General features: G+C 32.7%; 1 protein-coding gene across 1 annotated transcript; it reads right to left on the reverse strand.

Moving 5' to 3' along the window:
• Positions 1–288: 288 nt before the first annotated feature.
• Positions 289–10,696, reverse strand: LOC129315501 (uncharacterized). Its single transcript, XM_054959244.1, has 11 exons — positions 10,329–10,696; positions 10,084–10,151; positions 8,350–8,768; positions 8,102–8,238; positions 5,323–5,436; positions 5,152–5,235; positions 4,026–4,199; positions 3,049–3,205; positions 2,389–2,549; positions 2,172–2,301; positions 289–1,986 (listed from the first exon to the last, which is right to left on the reverse strand). The coding sequence occupies exons 3-11, from the start codon at positions 8,665–8,667 to the stop codon at positions 703–705; spliced, it is 2,559 nt and encodes an 852-aa protein (XP_054815219.1). The 5' UTR covers positions 8,668–8,768; positions 10,084–10,151; positions 10,329–10,696; the 3' UTR covers positions 289–702.
• Positions 10,697–21,450: the final 10,754 nt, after the last annotated feature.

Here is a 21,450-nt window from a genome sequence, read left to right on the forward strand (position 1 = left end):
TGTGTATCACCGCAAATCCGCTAGCGAGCTGGTGCATTACATTCAACCTTAGCCTCGTGTCCGAGGCTCGAAGCCTGCGCCTTGGCGACTGAACTAGGTGGAAGTTAGAACCCCGAATTACGTACCATTTCGGCTGACTAACTGAATTAAGCCCCATTTTTTTTTTTTTTTGCAAGATCCAAATGGGATCAGGAAATCAGAAAATCATCCATGTAACTTGACAGCCATCATGGTCAACAAAAGGCAAAAACTTATTGTCAGCATCATTACCCAAGCTAAAACAAGAGGTAACCCAGACAAATTTTTTCCATTAAGAAAAAAAAAAAGGCACTTGCCACAGAATTTCATACCTTCCAGAATTATTAAAGAATGTCTCTCGAGAAACAAAGGGAAAAAAAATCGCAAATAAGAATGTAAACTGTAACTTGCCTAACGAGAGATTCTAGAACTCCCTCTTACCCTCTCTTGGCTGCCTGCCTGCCCATCTAACATCTAGATATATACAACAAGGTGTTTGAGTTGACCTTGGTATAAGTATGTACAGAAACCTACTAATCACAGGGTACGTATCCACCCCTTCTGTGAATTTTGCTTAAGTCACAAAAATACTAAAAATACACAGAATGTGCATCCCTCATGTATTCTTTTTGCCTTGCAATCAAGCTCTAAACCCTTAAAACCCTTGGAAGGGGAAAATATCAGTCACCGATTCCACGACCTCAAGTACGGCTTTCCCATTTGATCAAGTAAAGCAGGATTCTGATGTGGTAAGTTCATCCATGCCGAATCATCAGGCAGCAAAGAACTATGAGCCTCACGTCCACTTAAGTAATCTAATGGATGAGAAGTTTGAGGTACAGCTGCATTTAGCCTGGGTATGCTAGCATCTACTGCTCCATAGGATCTGGTTGTAACGAATTGGTCAGTGTGTCTGACTGGGTCATAGGGATTTGCTGCTCGTAACTGGTTACACTGAGATAGAACACTAAATAAGCTCTGATCAGAATTGCCTCCTGTGCTAAGACTCTGACTTGACAGACTACCGCCATCAGATCCACTCCAGGCACCACGAACTTGATGGTCAGCAGGAAACCAATGCTGACCAATGAATTCTCCTGTATTCAAGTGAGATTGAGGAGGTGCAGACATGCGGGAAGCATTACCAGCCCAATCACTCATATTTACTGCAGATAATGGATCTTGCCTGGGAATCATGTATCTGCTACCTCCATCTGAATAAATATTATCTGAGATGTTTTCTGGCATGTAAACCTCACTAGGTCTCCGATGCACCTGGTCCAATGTAAATGATGTTGGCAGGGGCTCCTTGAAATGACCAGAAAATTGACCATCCCCTATCATGGCATTGTTAGAACTCAGGAAATCTAACCCGGCTCCTTTTTGTTCTTGATGATAAGATAACACTCCCTCTCCCTTGAATAGGGATTGGAGCAAATCACTACGATCTTGGTTTGGATAACTAAAGGATCCATCACCTGATTGCCTCTGTAATTTTTTACTGGTCTCTTCCTGATGCAAGTCAGATTCTAGATCAATCAGATGGGTTTGCTGCTCTTCATTTACTTGTGGGTTTGCAAGTGACATTCCACTAGCTGTATATTCATGGGTCCCACCAGAATCATAGTAAGAATGTGGCATTTCAGGTGCTTGCCAGACATCACCGCCACGAGAAGAAAAAGGAGTTCCTTCACCAACAGGAACATCTTGAGTGTTCATATTCCTTGAATACTCAGTTTCTTTCTGCAAATCATCACCTGATTTTGATAAAACAAGAGTCTTTTCAGAATCTGACAATGTGGAGTTGACCTCATTGTCACTGCCTCGGTATGAATTATGTGTTAGGGACTGATTCTCTGGGGATCTAGAAATAGAATCTTCAGTGTCTTTTGAGATAGACTGATCATCATGACCTCCATCCTCTTCCTGATCTTGAAGCTTGCTCCCCGAGCTCTCACCATCCTCATCCTAAAGGGCCAAACATAATTGTAAACGTACTGACAGGTTCACTAATAAGCTGCTCCACTGTTATGCAGCAACAAATAACAGCAAAACCAAATATCTCCCGGATATTCCAAAATCTCATACAAGACCTGCAAGCTCTATCCTAGGAAATTATGAATTTTGTTCAAAAAAAAATCATAATTACAAACCTCTAACAGCAGCTTCTTCGGTTTATCCTTGATCTCCACCACCAAAGAAATTATCACAGCATTTCTTTGTTTATGCCTCTGTGTCCAGTTTGTGTACGCCACAGGGAGGTCTTTGTTCACTAACTGCAACCTATACAATTAATGCTTTTGAATTAGCAGGAACAACACAATTTTTACAAGGCAGCAGCTAAAGAAATGCTCTAGACAACATACTAACCAATGCTCATGCAACTTCTTCTGTTCTTCCTTGATGAATACTTCATATGATTGTACATGAATGTTATCAAGATTACCCAAAACACGGTTGAGAGATCTAGACTCGATACTTTTACCAGTCTGTTTCATACTCTTAACAAGTTCATGCTGCTTCTTGCTAATCTGACAGGCACAGAAAAAGATATCAGAAAATCCAACAGATATTTAATAGAACACCCTACCCAGGGGACAAAAAGACTAGCTCATCCTGAAAGAGAAGAAAGAAGAGAATAATTCATAGAAATATCAACAACACATTTGATTTAGTCCTTGCTATCAAAGAGGCGGCAATTTTTATGGGGGGGATTAATGGAAAAACAAACATCACAGTAAAAGCTTTGAATAATATCACAGAAGAATTTTATGAACACAGCAATCTCCAACGAAGAGACAGACTTGAAAACTTAGGTTTACTTTTAATTATCATATAGGAGTTGGGACAATACAATTAGCATAATTGAAAGACCAACATTTGTCCTTCTAATTGCTGAAATTAATAAAATAATTGACTGAACCATTAAGATGTTTGTCCCTGCCAATTCTATACTTTAAAAACAAAACCAAAAAAAACTAAAAATTATTAAAATAAAATTTGAGGGAGATAAAGGGGGCAGTGCCTGACCTTGATACATGACATATATTTGTTGCTTTCACTAGAATAAGTGATACGCTTAAGCAGTTTGTCTCCCTTCATAGGTCTTGCTCTCTCATTAAGCATATCATCTGAAGAGACAATCAGATTCCTAGGTTTACCTTTAACAGAGCCTTTGTCAGGCGCCCTGCAAAGCAATATTTCAGCAGTGAAAACTACCCCAAATAACTGTAAAATACCATTCCCTTTTTCTATACATACTACTTTGGTCCTATTTATAAGATGTTTCGCAAAAACAAAAAGTGGTCCTAATTATAAGGTGTCAAACAAAAAGATGACATAATCTTCTAATTTTACTCTTTAAATTGAGAAAGCATTTGCACAAACAAGAAGATGACTCATTGTCTTCCTTTAATTAGTAAGTGTATAATTGGAAAGTTGGGATGTTTTTTTAACAAATAAAACAACATGATAACTTTTTTAAAGCAAGTGAAAGATATCTCCAACACATTATAAATAAGAATGGAGGGAATATAATCTAAGAAATTTGCTCTCAATAGTTAAATTACTTGTTTTTTATTACGATAAGAAACAACTATTCATCAAGGACATTCAATTACATAATCCCAAAAACAAGCTACAGAAGAATATAAAAGCCAAAACATGACTGAATGAGCAGAAATATCCGCCTCCCTGCCCCCAATGAAAACAGACCAAGATCTTATGCAATGGCAGTTTTAGCACTGTCCAGCCAGGAAATCCGTTGGACCAAGAGTTTCTTGGCAGTTGCTTGTGCAACTGATACTATTTAAAGAAATGCAAATCATGAGCTGTGACAGAAACTGCTGCTAGAGGACATCATTAACATCAAGCCCGCAAGCAAGCAATTAATGTGTTACAAGAAATGAGGCAGGACTAGTTACAAAAAAACCATCCAAGCATAGCCCAAGTGAATACCACCAAAGAGAAATACCAATATTGCTAATAGTTAAGGATTGATTAATTACCTTTTCTGAAGTTTATCACCTTTCCTCACCAAGGAAATTTGGTTGTCGCTACTAAATGCTTTCTCCTCAGCTGCCCAAGAACCCGACTCAGATGAAGCTGTAACATTCTCATCATGATTGTAAACCCTAGATTCATATAAATTTAAGGGCATTCTTTTCTCCACATTATTTGACCTGGATAATCCCATGAAATTATCGCATCAATGATTATCAACTAAGCTTCCAATTCAGATGGAGAAAAACCATATCAAAAACGAATTCAATTGATTGCAAGCAAAACTTAGCATATGTTATGTTATATCAGAAATTCTTTTACATTAATAAACATTACCAACAAAAAAGTCTGTTTGTAACAAATATAAAAAGTTCAGATTGCATAGAACTCACTAAAATTTTAGTTACAATAAAACCCTTTAAACTTTCGAATTTGTACAAATAAACCCCTCTGCAATTATTTAAAATGTTACTTCAGGATCGAAAATTAAGAAATCAGCTCCAAAGGTGGAGACAGGGTCTCCAAGAAAAATAGAAAAGCGTTTAAAAGACCAGGCTCCATTTGTTTTTGTCTACTAAATATAATTGGCAGGATAAAAACGTCTTGTAAACACCAAATTAATCACGATGGTGAAATCCATGCCAATTTTGGGTGATATAAAAATGATATCGAAATCCACTTTGGTTTTTTTTTTTTTTTTTGGGTAACTCAATTACAAGCCAAATTTAAACCCCCCAAAAAAAAAAGACAATTCCACTCAATTCAATTCTCAACTTTTGGGTGTTCCAAAGGTGCTAATGGGGAAAACATCATCACATTAAACACATCTGAACAATGAAAATCCAGGAATCAACCATCTCAGCCTTTAAATGACACGGTGTCTCAAATCAATGATAAAATCCATGCATTTTCAAAACAATAAATCTTAATATGAATTGCATAGGGTATATCCCGGTTGCCATCTTCCCTGCAGGTACAATGGAGAACCACCAATGCAAATATTGGGAGCCAAGAGTTGGATAAGACATCCTTCTCATAATCATAACAGAAAAACATGTCTAACATTCTTGTATATGTGCACGTGTGCAGGGTGTGCAAATTGCAATACATCAGAAGTCTATAAATATACACCTCCAAGTCTTCGGCATGATTTCCTTTTCTGGATCTTGGCCGTGTTCCCACTTCTCTTTCAACTTTTTTAAATATCCTATCATACTGCAACAAGAAGAATTAAAATACTATAATAAATATCATAATGCAGAAATGGAAGGATGTGCAGTGACATAAAAATGCATAACTTACTCATGGTGATAATTATGTAACTCTGCATAGTACAATTTCTTATCAGACTTAAGATGCTTTTCTCTATCAACAATCATATCAGGGTGAAGATCCCCTGAACAAAATGAGGTTCCCCTGCAGGTGTATAATTCAAACCCAATTAAGACTCAGGAAACAGGAATGTTTACATAAAAAGACCAACTGATTAAAGAAATTTTATTACTTTTTGTAATGAAAAATTGCCAAGATAAATAGCCAGCAATTTTTTTTATTTTTTATTTTTTTTGGGGGAGGGGGGGAGAATGAACCGTAAGAAAGCCACAGCAACAGTATTATAAATGATCACAAGCAAAACAGACATATCAGTATAGAGGAGACGAAAACTAAGCCTCAAGCTATCTCAACATCAACCATACCATCATATGCCCAATCTTTACTCATCCTTACCTAATTACTCATGAAGGTAAGAAGGTAATCACAGACACATCAGTGTAAAAGAGACAAAAAGCAAGCCTCAAGCTATCTTAACACAAATCTTATTATCACATGGCCAATCATTCCTCACGTACCCTTAAGGGTAAGAAGGTAATTATAATAGTTAGTCACTGCTACTCATTCAACTAACAATAACAGTAATTACTTGCTAACTACCAGTCCCAAGCAACAATAACGCCTACCATGAAAAATAATACTTCTCAATAATTGTAGTAATGGATGAATTAGGGGGACCGATAAAGGTTGCATCTTGAGTGTTTCCGTTGGTTTAAGGGTACACTTGGTTTTAAGGGTATGTTGCCTCAAGCCATCAAAACACAAATCTTGTTATCACAAGCCCAATCCTTCCTCACTACTGTTACATTACTCGCAAGGGTTTAGTAGCAAGTTACAATAGTTATCACTAACTAGTCATTCAACTAACAATGATTACTTGCTAACTAAGTAAATCGAAGTTCCATGTAATAATTGTTTCCCCCACACAAAATAATCCTTATCCTTGAGGATTCCAGTAATGGCAGAATTAGGGAAGCCAATAAAGTTTGCCTCTTGTTTGTCTAGACTGGTTTAAGAATACATTGTCTTTCTGAGGCACCTGATAGCCAGGATAGATTTGCTCTTGTAGACAGCTTACTGTAATTTCAGAGCTCATTTGAGTATCATTGGAAGCTTTAGCTTCCTCTTCTTGAACCAGAATCATAAAAATTTGAGAATTCTTCAATTTGTGGTCAAATGAATATATCTCAGGAAACCAGTAGCATATTCCCTTGCCCCTTCTCTCCTCTCTCTTGGTAAAGCTTTAGCATGCTGGTTTTGCTTTTGTTGAGGTTGGATATTTGATTCTTGTCAGCTGTAGAGGGACTTTTCAGTTTCAGTTAATTATTCTGCATTCGTGGATTCAAGAAAGAGGTAAGAATGCTCTGGTTGCATGGATCCGTTTGGGTAGGTAGTTTGCCTGCGGAGAGCTTGGATGGATGCCTCTTGCAATCTTGCTAGCTGCATGGTGTTCACAAGCGTGTTGGATTTGGACATGCATAAAGAAGCCTCAATTTCAGCTTTAATCCTCCCAAGAAGCAGCTGGTGGCAACTATTCTGGTCGTTGAATTTCTAAAAGCCATTCTATGATCTTCTCTCAGTATTCAGCCCCTGATCCGTCTTAGGTTTTTAAATTCAGCCTTTGGATACACCCATAATAAGTCTGAATTAAGTGTCCCTGTATTCAAGATACTCTATCCAACTTCTTTCTCCTATTCTTCCCTTCCTCAGAAATGTTTGATGCCATTGCAGTGCCTTACCTTCCAATGTATGCTTATAAATTGGATTCTTTGGTCCAGACGTATCAGCGTCAATTTGACAAATCACCCGTGTTTGGCTCCCATTGAATAAACTATATTGTGGGCATCAATTTGACGTTTATCCTCTATTGATACTTGCTTTTGCTCCGTTTACTTCTCAACTGGAACTCAATGGCATTTGGAGAAGTTTGGATGCCTTATTAAAGAGAATGTTCTCCGTTCTAGACGTGGAACTCTATTATGAATTCACCTATAAATGGATTTGTTCCATGTCCTACTCCAGCTCTCTGAATTTATATGGAGAGTCTCCCTCACTGTGCTTCCAAGAATTGTTGCTCTAATAACAATTGTGTACAAAGCACAAGAACATTGATATCCTCAAGTCATCTCAACACAAAAAAGTTTATTACTGCAACCCATTCTTCCTCACTTACCCATGTATTGCTCAAAACCGAAAGCAGGTATTTACAATAGTTATCACTTTTTTTCAAGGAAGTTATTACTAACTACCAACAATGGTTAGCCACTTACTAACAACTAAAGCACTGATTTCATGGAAAACATAGAGATGGTAGTAAATTACATAAAAACTATAACGTAAGACTAACAAAAGAAGCAGAAAGGTAACTCAACTAATCTGACCCCCAATATATTACAAAATTCTAATTTTCTATGTGCAACCAAAACAAATCTACAAATAACAAAACCTTTTTGATGTTCTATAAGATCGGATTACATCTATAAATATTTCATAGGATCTTCTAAGAAGAATTTATGCCCAAAATATTCTCATAGACTGAAGCTAGTCAACATGTATCTGTTAATAACATCATTCCCACTTCATCAAAAGAAATTGCCACTTACTCGTGCACCATATATTTATATGCACAACTGGGTGCACTAGATTGACCTTATATGTGAAGATGCATGAATACATATGGTAGACTATGCTATCAGAAATCAAAAACAAAAACTCAAATACTCTAAAGATATCAAGAAAGAGATCTTGCCATTTCAGGAATGGATTTCCAAAGTGAAAGTTATCCCCAGAAAGTAATTCCTGAACAACTTGGTGAGGCTCTAAGCCCCTGGGGAGAAAATTCATCAGAAGGTTTCTCTCGTCATCTGAAAGATGGGTCATCCAAACCTGTCATAAGTTTTATATAAGAACAATTAAGCATGACCCCAACATTATCATGATGACGATGATGATAATTTTAGCTGCAAATAATTAACCTGACCACAACATCATAGTTACCTCATATGAAAGAACCTTGCTTAAATTATCCAAGTCAAAAATTTCTTCAGGTACGGGAAACACATCAGCCAAGATGTTGTGGCCACTAGGAACAAAATTGACAAGCGGCTTCATTTGTTTCCAGCTGATGCCTATCTGCTCCCGCTTGGCAACAACCCTTCTCTGATTGGCATCCCACTCAACAGAAATGTGAGATTTCATGTTTAAGTCATTTTGCACTGGTCCAAAATTTCTTCTTTTATGCCTGTCCTGCTCTCTAGAACCAAAACCAACAATGCTAGCACCACTTAATCGTTTTCTCCTCTGATCAGCAGCCATTGGGACAAGGTACGAAATATTCTTCAGACAAGCACTCTACCAGAATGAAGCAAGACACTACCTTGTTCAATTTTAACAAACAGCTTCCATCTGTAAACAACCTAGCAAGCAGAAATGGAAAAGATTCTCAATTATATCATAACTCTCCAAGTCTGACTCCAATGTATAGACATGTTAGACAATATTTTCTCTCAACATGTAATAAAAAGTTGTTCCCTAGGAAGATATGAACCAGCAACCTTTCCTGCCCTCATAAAATTAGCCATTGTTTTTAGCAACCACATTAACAAAGCACTCCAGCTAGTTAAAAATTCAAATAACACAGAGCAAAGGAGTTTCAGAAGCGGCGCTAAAGGAAGCATATTAATCAACAACAGGACAACCCTTACACTTATATATGAAATAAGCTAGAAGCCTCCGTCATTTCTTGCTAAATATATTCATCCAGCAGGTAGAGGAATCATAGATCATCATATTCATCCAGCAGGTAGAGGAATCATAGATCATCTGCTAACTAGAACTAAGAAAGATGAATTTCCCAACTAATTGGTTAACTCATACAACTATGCCCAATTTTTCATGAGATCCCAGCAAATTAACGCAAATGCATAACCAGTTAAAATCTAAATTCCTTCGATGTGACAATTACAAACATCATAAGAATTCATATACAGGTAAGTTTCCCAGGTCAATGCCAGAATAAATGCTTACAACTTTTCACAGTTCAACAAAGATGCTACAAGAACTAGCTTTTCCAGGTTAAACTGAAAACATCACAGGCAAGTCGCCCAATGGAAACAGAAATTATTATATCGTTTTCAACTGCTATCAATCCCCCTCACATCATGTCAAGAAAAATTGCTTGGCAAAATAATAATAATTTCAAAGTTCATTCACATAAGAAAACAATATACGCAACTACACCACTTAACGTGGTCGAAGTACCCAAGTCTTGTTTCTCCATTTAGCATTGAGGTAAATGTGTTGGCCAAAGAAACATTGAAACAAATGTAACTACAAATATATAAATATTTATCTATTAATGTCAAAGAAACACCCCCCTTTCTTTCAGGGGCTGGGGGTAACAAAAAATAGAACTCATGTCATAAGCTTCCTGAGCAAAAGCAAAAGGCTCTTAGCAACACCGCTTGCTTCTCTATACATAAAATTTAAATGAACTGTCCAGTTTTTTACAGAATAATGAAGCAACTCAGTCTCCCAAAAAAAAAACAGCTCAAACATCTGTCCGCTGGCATTCAATAATTCAAAACCAGAAAGTGAGAGAATTGCTCACAGTAGCAACCTCTCCGACCCCCTTAGTTTCCCCGAAAAACTAAAGCCGACAATACCATTACGAGAGAGGAAAATAAATAAATGAACGAATAAAAAACGCGCGCGCGGGAGCTGAATAATTACCATAAGAAGAAAAGCCGAAAGATGTAACAAATATCCTCCGCGGCACCTATGGGAGCCGCAGCAACCCCCTGCAAGTAAACCACGATTAAAAAAACAAAATTTAGAGAAAATAGCTAGTAAGCCACATTCAAGTTACCTTCTTTCCAGATTCGGAGAACCGAAACCCTAAAACCCAAACCTTCAGGGGCAAACTTGACGAGGTAGAGAGAAAAAAAATTAACAATGGGAAGCTGAAGAAAAATTACCAGCGAAATCCTCGTTGCCCGCCCCAGAGAAAGAAGACGTCTATAATCTGCAGTAAATCGAAGCAACAAACTTCGCGAACGAATTGAAATTTACCCTTCACCGGAGACTGCGATAACCTAAGAGGTGAGGGGGCAGAGAGGGGAAGAGTTACCGAAGGTTTCGTATTATCGGATTGGCTTGAAGGAGAGCGTGAGACAAAGACACACGCCCGCAATTGCGAGAGAGGATCAGACGAGTGTGGATTCTCTGAACCGTTATTTTCCGCATTGAATTGTTCCTTCGCGCGTTTAAGCGCGGCTTGGCTCGAGCTGCGGCTTGGAGGCTTTACCCTAGGGTTCTCTCTACTTGTGTTAGGTGTCTAATCCGCTGCTTAACGAGGAAAAGCAAGACAGCACTGAACTGGATTTTACGGTTTTTCTCGAGTCACTTGACGAGTAGAATGAGGGTAGCAATTCACTGCGCCTGCACCTCCTTGTTCCAACCATACTGGAAATCCTGTTAAAGACGGGGAACAAATTTATGTTATATATTTGATGATTTGATTAATTTATTTTTGGAACAGTTAGTCATGTTTTTATTTTATTATTAGATATTTTTTCTTCCTCTATTATTTATAAGATACTCTCTCTGGTATTATTTATAGAATAAAAAGAGAATAATTTTTTTATCTTATTTATAAATTATATCATTAAATTTTCATTACAAATTTTCTCTTTTACCCTGCATTAAATGTTGAAGAGAAAAAAAATATTATTAAAAGATATATTTAATAAGGGCAAAATTAATAACTTATTAAATTTTAAAACAGGGAAAATGAGTTTTAAAGTTTTCATTTATATTAATAAAACATGTCGAAAGTGACTTGTAAATAAGACTAGAGAAATACTTAAAATATTTGAATCTTAAGAATTCATCAGCATTAGCATGCTTCCAAACTTAAAAAATACTTACAAGTATGTTTGTGTAAACAAACTCAAAGCCTGATCAACTGATCCAATCTATCCCAACCCAATCTAGTCCAAAATAAGAAAAAGCAACCTGAACACAAGACCGGGTTAGTGGTCAAGGCTGACTAGACCTCGAACCAACTTTGAGGACTAGTTAGCCCAGGCCAGTGCTTATACACATTATATTGTACTCTTTTAGTTTTTTTTATAAATTATTTCTATCAATTTCATTAATACCAATACAAAAAAGTACAAGAAATAAAAAGTTATAAAATTTCAAATATGTCCTTACATAATAAATTCAAAAAGTGATATTATATTTCTTTTTCTTTCTGACGAAGGATAATTTTAAAAATACTTTTTAAATATTGCCTAAAAAGTCACACCATGACTTATAAATAAAAATAAATCTAAAATGTGATTTATAAATAGAATCAGAGAAAATATTATATTATATTATATTATATTTTTTTACATAACATCAATTATACTATTTTTATTTTTTAGATGATCCGTATGTTTTGCCCATTTTTTTGGGGCTTGGATTTTGATGTCTTTTAGGCCTAACTTGTGCCCCTCGCCATCTTCACTAATCAACCTCATCACTATCGTCCCTCCTATTAGTAGCACTTCCACTCCCAGGCCTCTACCGTGGCGCCGTCTTGGATTCTTCACTTTCCTTAGTAGTGGTGTTATTCTCATCATTTGTGATTGTCTCCACACCTTCTCTCACTGTCATCCTCATGAACAAGAGGAAGCAACGAAGTTCATTCTCCTTGCTCTTACTTTTGTAGAAAAGAGGAAGCGCCAAAACGTAATTGTTCAAAGCCTTACCATAATAGAAAAGTGTTTACTATGATACTTAAAAATCAAATATCATTTCATAAAATTACCATGATAAAAGAAGGTTTTCCATACCATTAAAACATTTTACAAAGTACACTACCATAATTATAAAAAAGTTAAATATGTGAAAATAGAACTACCATGATAATTTAGGTGGAACTAAGCTTAACAACTATACCAAATGGAAACAATATTAATTTAAGAGTACCTCATGAGATCTTATCAAAAACAAGTATTTAAATCAAATAAAATGATAGAAAAGGTAATTAAAGTGAAGCATGGTTCTCATAGGTTAAATTATCCAAAATAAGTTCAACAGAGATAAAATAGCCTAGATGAACCATTTCATAAGTTAAAAACTTAACAAAAAATAATTATGAAAAAAGTCATGTCACGTGCCACGATATATGTGCCATATGCCGTGGCAATGGCATAGGGAGGGAAATCCACTCTCTATGACACGTGTTGTAGCATACACGACATATGTCATAGAGCAAAGTACTGTATCACTAAAATGATATCATAAATAATGATACCAGATGTCAAATGGGCATTACTTTTTCTACAAATATTTAAATTAAGTTATTTAAGTGTCCACGCAAAGTTTATAAAATCTAGCTAATAACTTTAATTTGGCACAAAAGTTTCTCCACATGAGGATTTTATTCACAAATTCCCATTGTAGGTGCCAAAATATGCTTTTTTTCTCCCAAAAAAAAGCCCCCTTATAGAGTCAACATCAAAACCAAAGCCTAGTGTGAACAAACTTGGTTGCACACAAATATGTTAGATAATATAACATCCTAGTTTTTATTGAAAAATTAAATTGAATAATTAATAATTAGTTAGTAGTGTGGGCACTTAATCATAGGTTAAAATAGGCCTAAAGACATGCATGAAGGTTAAATAGGGCCCAAATACAAGTTTTATGCCAAACTAGGCCTAAATTTGGTGCTTTAATGAGGTGCCTCGTTTTTGTATCATGCACTAAATTTGAATATCAGTTCTATCTTTGTGACAGACCTGATAAAGAGGGTTGTGGTGTTATTTGGGTGATTTTTCATAGGCTTTGCTAGGGTTTAAGGTTCTCGACCCTAATACACGAATTTATAGCCACAAACTACTAAAGCAAGCTTGGTTAATCTTTCATCTACCCTTTAATCTTACTTTTTCTGCAGTTTGTTCACTTTTAGTATTAGGGTTTCATTTTTTTAAAACACCCAACCCTTAAGTTTGAATTTAAGGTGCTACTTGAGATAAATTAATGTTCTTTAGGTAGTATTGGTGTTGTTTATGGCTATGAGATAATTAAATCCAAAACCCTAGGATTAAATTGACACTTTCATGATGATTTTGAATTCTAAGATTTAAATATATACATTGGAAAGTGTAACGAGCGTTAATGAGACTAAGTAAGATGATTAAAGTGTATGGGAGATGCTGGGGTTAATGAGAGTAATTAATTAACCTAATCCTAATATTAGTCTGTGATCAGTGTTTAAGCATTTTGTTAGCTATAAATAGTGAGAATTATTGATTATTAGTATTGTGTGATATGTAAATTATGGTGTTAACACCTTAAGTGGTGCCTATTCATGTGTATAGGGAACTTTGCTTGCAAGGAGTAATTGTAACTACTCTGACCTGCCATAGTGTGTAACTTGTGATTGATGGTATGGAATTTTGTTATAGAGAGTTATGTCGTAAAAAAATGTATTTAAAAATAAACACGTGTGTTTTAAAAGTTTGAGTTGCTAAATGAGATTATACCATATTGAAATGTGTTTTGAATTAAGGTTGTGTACTTGAAACCATGACCTATTATGTTTTTTTAACATGCATGTATGGAATTGTGTTTAAAATTACATGATTAGTAGTGTAAGGTTGGGAGTTGTGTGTTAGACTAAATTACTATTTGGCATGCCCCATTAGGCTTAATGGGTGGTATACATGGCTTGAACTAACTTACATTTATTTAGTGAGTTAGAGTACCGAGTATGATGTAAGGTGGTGATAAGGCAATGTCATGCATGATTGTGTTTGAACTTGAAATATTATTATGTATGGAATCGTGTTTTACTTATCTGCTTAACAGTCAATGTGATTAGTTGCATGTACATACATCATGGTATTTTAGTTAGGTTACTAGACATTTATGTCTCATCTCCTGTGTATAACTATTTTTCAAGAAAGAGCTCAATTGAAAAAGTGCTTAAGGCTTTGTATTGGTGTAGGGAACACCATTTTTGTTTTAGGGCCTTTATTTACTTGTAATTTATACATTTGCTAGCCTAAGGATGTTCTTATTGTATATTGAGTATGTGACCTTTTTGGTGAACAAAACTTACTAGCTAAACTATATATAATTCCTCTAAACTTTGTACTAGTACAGATAGCTTCCTTATATTTGGAATTTTAAAATGAACCCCCCTTAAGCTGTACGTGAATGAGTAAATGCATGTGTATAAACATTATTTAATGTGTGTGATGTGGCTAAGTGTCCTACGCTATGGTCATTGGCTTTGGTTGTAGTTTGAAAGTATAGAGAAATTTAATGATGTGTTTTGGAACTCTTGAATTGATTACCAACAAGATCCTCACATTAATAATAGATTTGATCTTATGATCTTGTGAATCATGACTCATGAGCCAAATTCACACCGACCAAACTAATTTTTGTTGATCCTGTTATTTTTGTAAGATATTACATTGATTATTGATTACATTTTTTTTCTTTGTATTTATTAAATGTTGTGTAAAAATGCAATAAACTTTATTAAGATGCAAGTATTTAAATAAGGATAAAATAATTTTTTTTGGAAAAAGTTAATAAATGTCAGTGTTTTCTTAATTTGTTGAAAAATATTGAAAGGAACTTATGAATGGATTCGTGAGGAGTGGATTAGTAGATTTCATAATCAATAATAATTATATTTCTTGATTCATATTTTTAGTAAATATACTTGATTAATGGATTTCTTTCGAAAAAAATTGGTAAAATATTTATATTTTTTATTCAACGGTGCATGTCATGTACATGGCTTTTACATAAATATATAATATATAATATTCAATTGAAATGTGAGGAATGTCATGTTTAGATTAAAAATTATATCTTTATTGTATTTTAAAAAGAGCCTTTATCCATTTTTCGTTAACAGGGTTTTGCCTATGATTGACTGCATCATATTTCTTCTTTAAGAAAATTAGGGAGCGAGATTTAATACTTTTAAAATTTATCAGAGAGATCATAAAATTAAAATTAAAATGAAGGAACAATGTAAGTACAATTGATTATATAATCTCAGTATAAAATCTATCAATCTTAAACTTAACATGGGGTACTGTCTAAATTACAAAAATACTCTTAGTAAATTTTTGCATTTTTTAATCTCACTCTCAAGGACAAAAAGTAATATGAAATTTTAAAAAAATAACATAATTAAATTTTTTTTTGATTTTTAATAATTGAATCAATATATTTTTAAAAATATTTACTTTTAAAATTAATTTAATATATTTTTTAAAAAATTTAATTTTACTTATAATGCGCTGTCTCGGTCTCTAAAGAAATGAAAGTGGATCATTAATTATTCCTGGTATTATTTTAGCTTTGTCTTAATTAGTTTTCTGTTTTTCATCTCGTTATATAAAAAAAATCTTTTTCTTGGATAATGCGTTTTGTTAGCAAACATCAAATATACCTGTTAAAAAATGTAAGAGACATTATAAAGAACAACATAGTATTTTTAAATGTATATTTTGATATTTCATCCTTCTAAATAATAATTATTTTTATTATCCTCTCTAATAATATTTTTTCCCCCGATCCTTCTATATGATTTTTGCTTCTACATGCTAGCATGTGGACAATGGACTCGTTTCTTTTAGTTTATTTTATAAAAAAATCACTTATTTTTTGAAAAAAAAATATTTTATGAATTTTTATAAGATTTGTTTAAACTTTTTAAAAAAATTAGAATAAAAAAAGCATGCTGTTGATTATTTTAATAAATTACTCTGAATAGCTTCTGAAAATAATTTAATGTGGTATATGAGAGAGTGTTTTTAGAAAGTAGGATACATAAAGATATCATAAAAATTTTAAATAATATAATAATAAATTATTTTTATAAAACAAGAATCAAGAAATATATCATAAAATTTAAAAATAACTAACTAATAATTACTTTTCTATCATTATATATACCCAAACGTAAAATAATTTTTGCTTCTTATAAAATCTCTACAAAATAAATTTCTTTATAAAATCTCTAAAGGATCCAAAAATTACTATTTTTTTATCTTAAACAAACGATCCCAATATATTCAAGGAAGAATGACACTTAGGTTCTGGAATATTGAATTAATGATAGTGAAATCCTTGACAATTTTTTAAAAATAAGTTAAAAATATCAATCCAAATCATTACAAATCCATAAGTTTTAATTGCAAGTAAGTATTTTAGTATCAAATGTAGCTATTAGATTATAATAGTAATTTATATCTATAATTATTTAAATTAATATTTATTATTCATTTTTAAGAAAAAAATTTCACAACTGTCATTAATTCAATCGTTTGGAATCTAACTGTCTTTCTCCCTATATTGAATCCCTTTTTATTTTACACGATAGATTGGCTTCAACAAGGTTGGAAGTATAACCATGAACCCTCAATGCCTAATGTTTTTGGAATATTGTTTTTAATACTGTTTTTACAATATTACACTCATTTCATAAAAAAATAAAATAAATAATAATATACGCCGTTTACTTTTTTCTTTTTTGAATAATAACATTTAAGGCTCTCTTAAAATAATTTATTAATAAAAGTCTATCAATTTTACATCAAGTATTATCTTGTAAAATATATATATATTATTGTTATAGATCGAACCTTAACTGGTTATAGCCACAAGGCCATGCCAAGAAATTTTGAGACCTAGGACAAAATTATTTAAGAGGTTGAATGTATTATCATTTATTTATCTTTATATAATTTTTCTAATTTTTAAGAGCAAGATTAAATAATAAAATTTTATGATTAAGTAATTTTAACATTGCACTTTCAATAAATAATATAGCAAACCATTTAATCTATTTTATAATGTGACTAATCTTAATAATATTTAAGTAATTTTAATTTCAAAAAATTTATCTTAGTAAGTAGTAGCAATAATTTTTTAATGAAAAAATGTAATTAATATCAATGCTTAATAGAAAGATAATGACTCAACTCCCACACGTTGGGGAATCGAATTAATTTGGCTGTAAGGTGATAATACCCTTCTTTTCTCAAGGCATCATGTCCATGAGATTTAAAAAAAAAAAAAATACTGATTGGTTATACAGGGTATGAGCAAGCAATAAGTTTTTTGTGAGAATATATAATTAATATTAATGCTCAACTGAAAAATAATGACCAACTATATAAGATATACATAGACATATTTTGAGACTGCCTTAATCGCCTAGTGGCTTCCACGGCTCTGCATACCCAAAACTATAAACCCTGATAAATAACAAGTTAAAGTTCATCTTTTAATGATAACATATACTCCTTCCGATAAAAAATATAAAATATTTTTTAAAGAATTAAATATTTAAAAATATAAGATATTTTTAATATTTTGAGGCATAATTATTGTTTTTTTTTAAAGTACCTCTATTGATAATGACTTTATATTTATTGTAGGGTATTTAATAAGGGTAAATATAAAAAAATAAAGTTAATTTAAAAGTAGGTAATAATTTTATTGGAAGGTGAGATTCAATTAAAAATGTCTTATATTTTTGAATGGAAGGAGTGTGTATTTTTATAAGGTAATATTTGATATAAAACTAATGGGCTTTTATTATGATAAATTTTTCTAAAAAAGCTTTAAATGTCATTCCCTCTCTCGGTAAAAATTAGTTCTCGACTGAAAAGCTCGAGTGATGCTTGGTTTAAACTATAAAGACAAAGATGACCGAGGTTCCCTTGAATTTTAAGTCATGTTGCTTGTTAAAAATCATCATTACCCGAATCTAATAATTAATTATCTTCAACAGCACCAAAGTTGTTTAATATCCCACACAAGGACAGCAAATGACAAGAAGGTGATCCAGCCATATGTCGCCGAAGGATGGCAAGAGTTAAACTCCGCTCTGATCCCGGTAGAATTTGAAGCTTATAAACTTGTTAAGTGTTTTTAAAAATTATACCATCAGTCTATTGTTATAACTTATAACACATTTTTAACTAATTTATATTCTTTTGAATTTTTACTATAGGGCACTTCTAATTATCTTATTAGAATTAAGAAGATGTGGATGTGGTTAGGTCACTAACTTTACTTGAAAATGAAACAAATTTTTAATTTTACCCTTATTTAAATAAAAATTTTTGAAGTTTACATTACATTCTTTATCATAATCAATAAATTTAAATAAAGATAATATTTAAAAAATGTAATTAACACTCTACCGAGTGCCTTATATTAAGAATTAAATAATTTTTCTAGAATATACCCTATAATAAGACTTGAGGGAGTGCCTTCAATAAATTAGTTAGTGACACGTGTTTATCATTGTTTAATAATTGTCTTGATTAAATAACTTATTAATTACACCCTTAAGTATATATATTTGTATAAAAAACGGTATTAATTACAACTTGTGATGTCCAAAATACATTATATTTATTAGGTTAAAGGTGCATTTTTATCTTTAAAGTTTTATTTAAAAAAAATTCAATATCTTAAAGTATTTGTTATAGCATTTTCACTCTTAAAATAATTAAATTGTAGCATTCTGTATACTTACATTAAATAGTAAGAAACATTGTTAGAGTACAGCGATGTGGAAAATATGCATTTTTCATGGCCACTTCCCTCTGTTCCTCCATGACTCCTTCCATCCCTTTCTACTCTGCCCCTTTTCTCTTGGTCCTTTATGGATTACCCATCATCAGCCTTAATCTTCTTCTTATCTTTCTCAATTGCCTCTCATAACTCTTACTCTTCTTTGTCCTCTCCCTAGTTTTCTTTCATTAAATACTCCTTTCCACTTTCATTCCTTTCAGCAAATCATATATCTCATCCGATCTGAGTTACAGTAGGTGACGCTCACCTCTTCTTTTCCACCAACCAAATTGAAAACAACTCCTTTCTATTTGCCTTTTTGACTTCTAGTTCTCCTGCAACTGATAGCAATATTTAATTATCTTTCAGATTTACTGAAAAGCATGATCGTGCAGGGCATATTTTGTCACTTGATTTTTCTAATTTGTGTTCTTTAGTGGCCCCTTTTTGATCAGTTTCTTTTTTCCAATTTATCAGAAGGAAAAGGGAAGGATTTGAATGTCGATATAGGAGATTCGTCAAAGGGCAATATACCTCTCTAGAAAAAGAGATTACACTTGGCCATGATCAAGAATAGTAAAAGGAAGCAGTTGAGATTTTCTGACATCCCTAGCTCTTTATATATGGTTCCATTCCCGGCAATAAGCTAATGTTATGAGGATCGAGATAAGGCATTGAAGCGCTTGTTTTTTAGGCTGTCATTCCAAACAATTCACTATTGAGTTTGAGAGATAAACTTTTCTTTCAAAGCCCCGTATTGCTTAATTTGGCAGGTTTCATAAATGATTTAAAAGACATACTTTTGGTTGTGGAGTTTATGAGCAATGGAACCCTCTGCGATGTTCTTCATTCTTCTGGATGACCACCTAATTCTGTCAAAGCAGCTCTCAAGGCTATTGATGTCGTGCTCAATGCCTCTGTGGCTTTGCTTCAGAGTAAAGCTAATGTGGTTTTCAATTCAAGTTTAGTCAAGGTTGCCATTTCATTTCTCCTCAGTCCACATCAATGTTTTTAGTTTACGTTAATGTTCTTTAACGAGCATTTATTGCTATGTAATGTTAGCATGCTGGATGCTGCAATTCAATTAATTTGAGCAAAAATGCTATAACAAATATTTTATGGTACTAGGTGCTTTTTAAAGAAAATTTCAAGAGTGAAAAATGCACTTTCACCTTATTTTTTAATATGATACTTTTTTAAAAAAGGGGAAAGTGACAAAAAATTCTCTTAAAAAGTAAGAATGACAATAAAGTCTTGTAAAATATCGTAATTCTTCTTAAATCTTTGAAGGTTTTTCGAACATTAACTATTTCGGTGAAATGACTAAAATACCCCCATTTTAATATTTTTAAAAAGTAAATACTCTAGCATCCAAAAAAGTAAATATTAGTTACTTTCTTAATTTAAGTAATGACTATTTTTTTCTAGCAATAATTAGAACGGGACAAGCAATTACAACTTCCCACATGCAATTTTTTTGTTCATTGAAGTACAAATATTGTAAATATTTATGACCACTTTAGCTTAATTATTGACTACTTTTCTCCTGAAAATGACTAAAATAAAACGAGTAATCACATATCTTTGTGTGCAAGTTTTTTATTCAATGGAGTCTAAATGTTGTAAATATTTGTGATTACTTTAGTTTAAGCAATAATTTCTTTTTTCCTCTAGTAATAACTATAACAAAACAAACAATTATAACTTTTCTGATCTAACCTTTTGATTTGTTAAAATTCAAGTATTGTAAATTTTCATGACCACTTTAACTTAAGAAATAACTATTTTTTTTACAACGACTAAAATGAAATAAGTAATTACTGCTCTAATTTAAATTAGGAGTGTTTTATTCATTTCACTAGGAAATATTAATATCACAAAAGTCTCTAGAGATTTGAGAATAATTATGACATTTTACAGGACTTCATTGTCACTTACACATTTTAGGGGATTTTTCTGTTATTTTGTTTTAAAAAATATCTTATAATACTAAATAGTCAGATGTATTATTAATTACCAATGCACACAAAAATAGACACGTGTCAAACCACTTTAACTCAAATCTATATCGATATCTATATCTATAATATCATGTAAATGCCGTTAGATACCCATCCAACTTTTTTTTCCTCTCATTTGTTATTGCCTTATTTATATATTTATTTATTTGGTTATTGTTTCGGATGGGTGCTGTATATTGGTACCCGTCCGTGACCTTTTTTCATTTGTTATGGATGGGCACTGTAGATCGGGTATTTACGGTTCCCATCTACCTTTTTTTGTAAAAAATATTTGTTAATTTGTGGGATATATAATTAAAAATGAGTAAAATATTTTGTATATTTTTCCTTAATTAATGATACTTCTCTTCTATTTTTAAAAATTTATATGAATATTTTTTAGTGTAGATAGATATAAAATACAAACCTTCCTTTTATTTTTAAGATTTTATTTTTAATCTACCTAACCATTAATTGACTATTA

This window comes from Prosopis cineraria, unplaced genomic scaffold (assembly GCF_029017545.1).
Source record: "Prosopis cineraria cultivar Desert tree isolate PC_DT_omini unplaced genomic scaffold, ASM2901754v1 PC1, whole genome shotgun sequence".
NCBI classification, from domain to species: Eukaryota; Viridiplantae; Streptophyta; class Magnoliopsida; order Fabales; family Fabaceae; genus Prosopis; species Prosopis cineraria.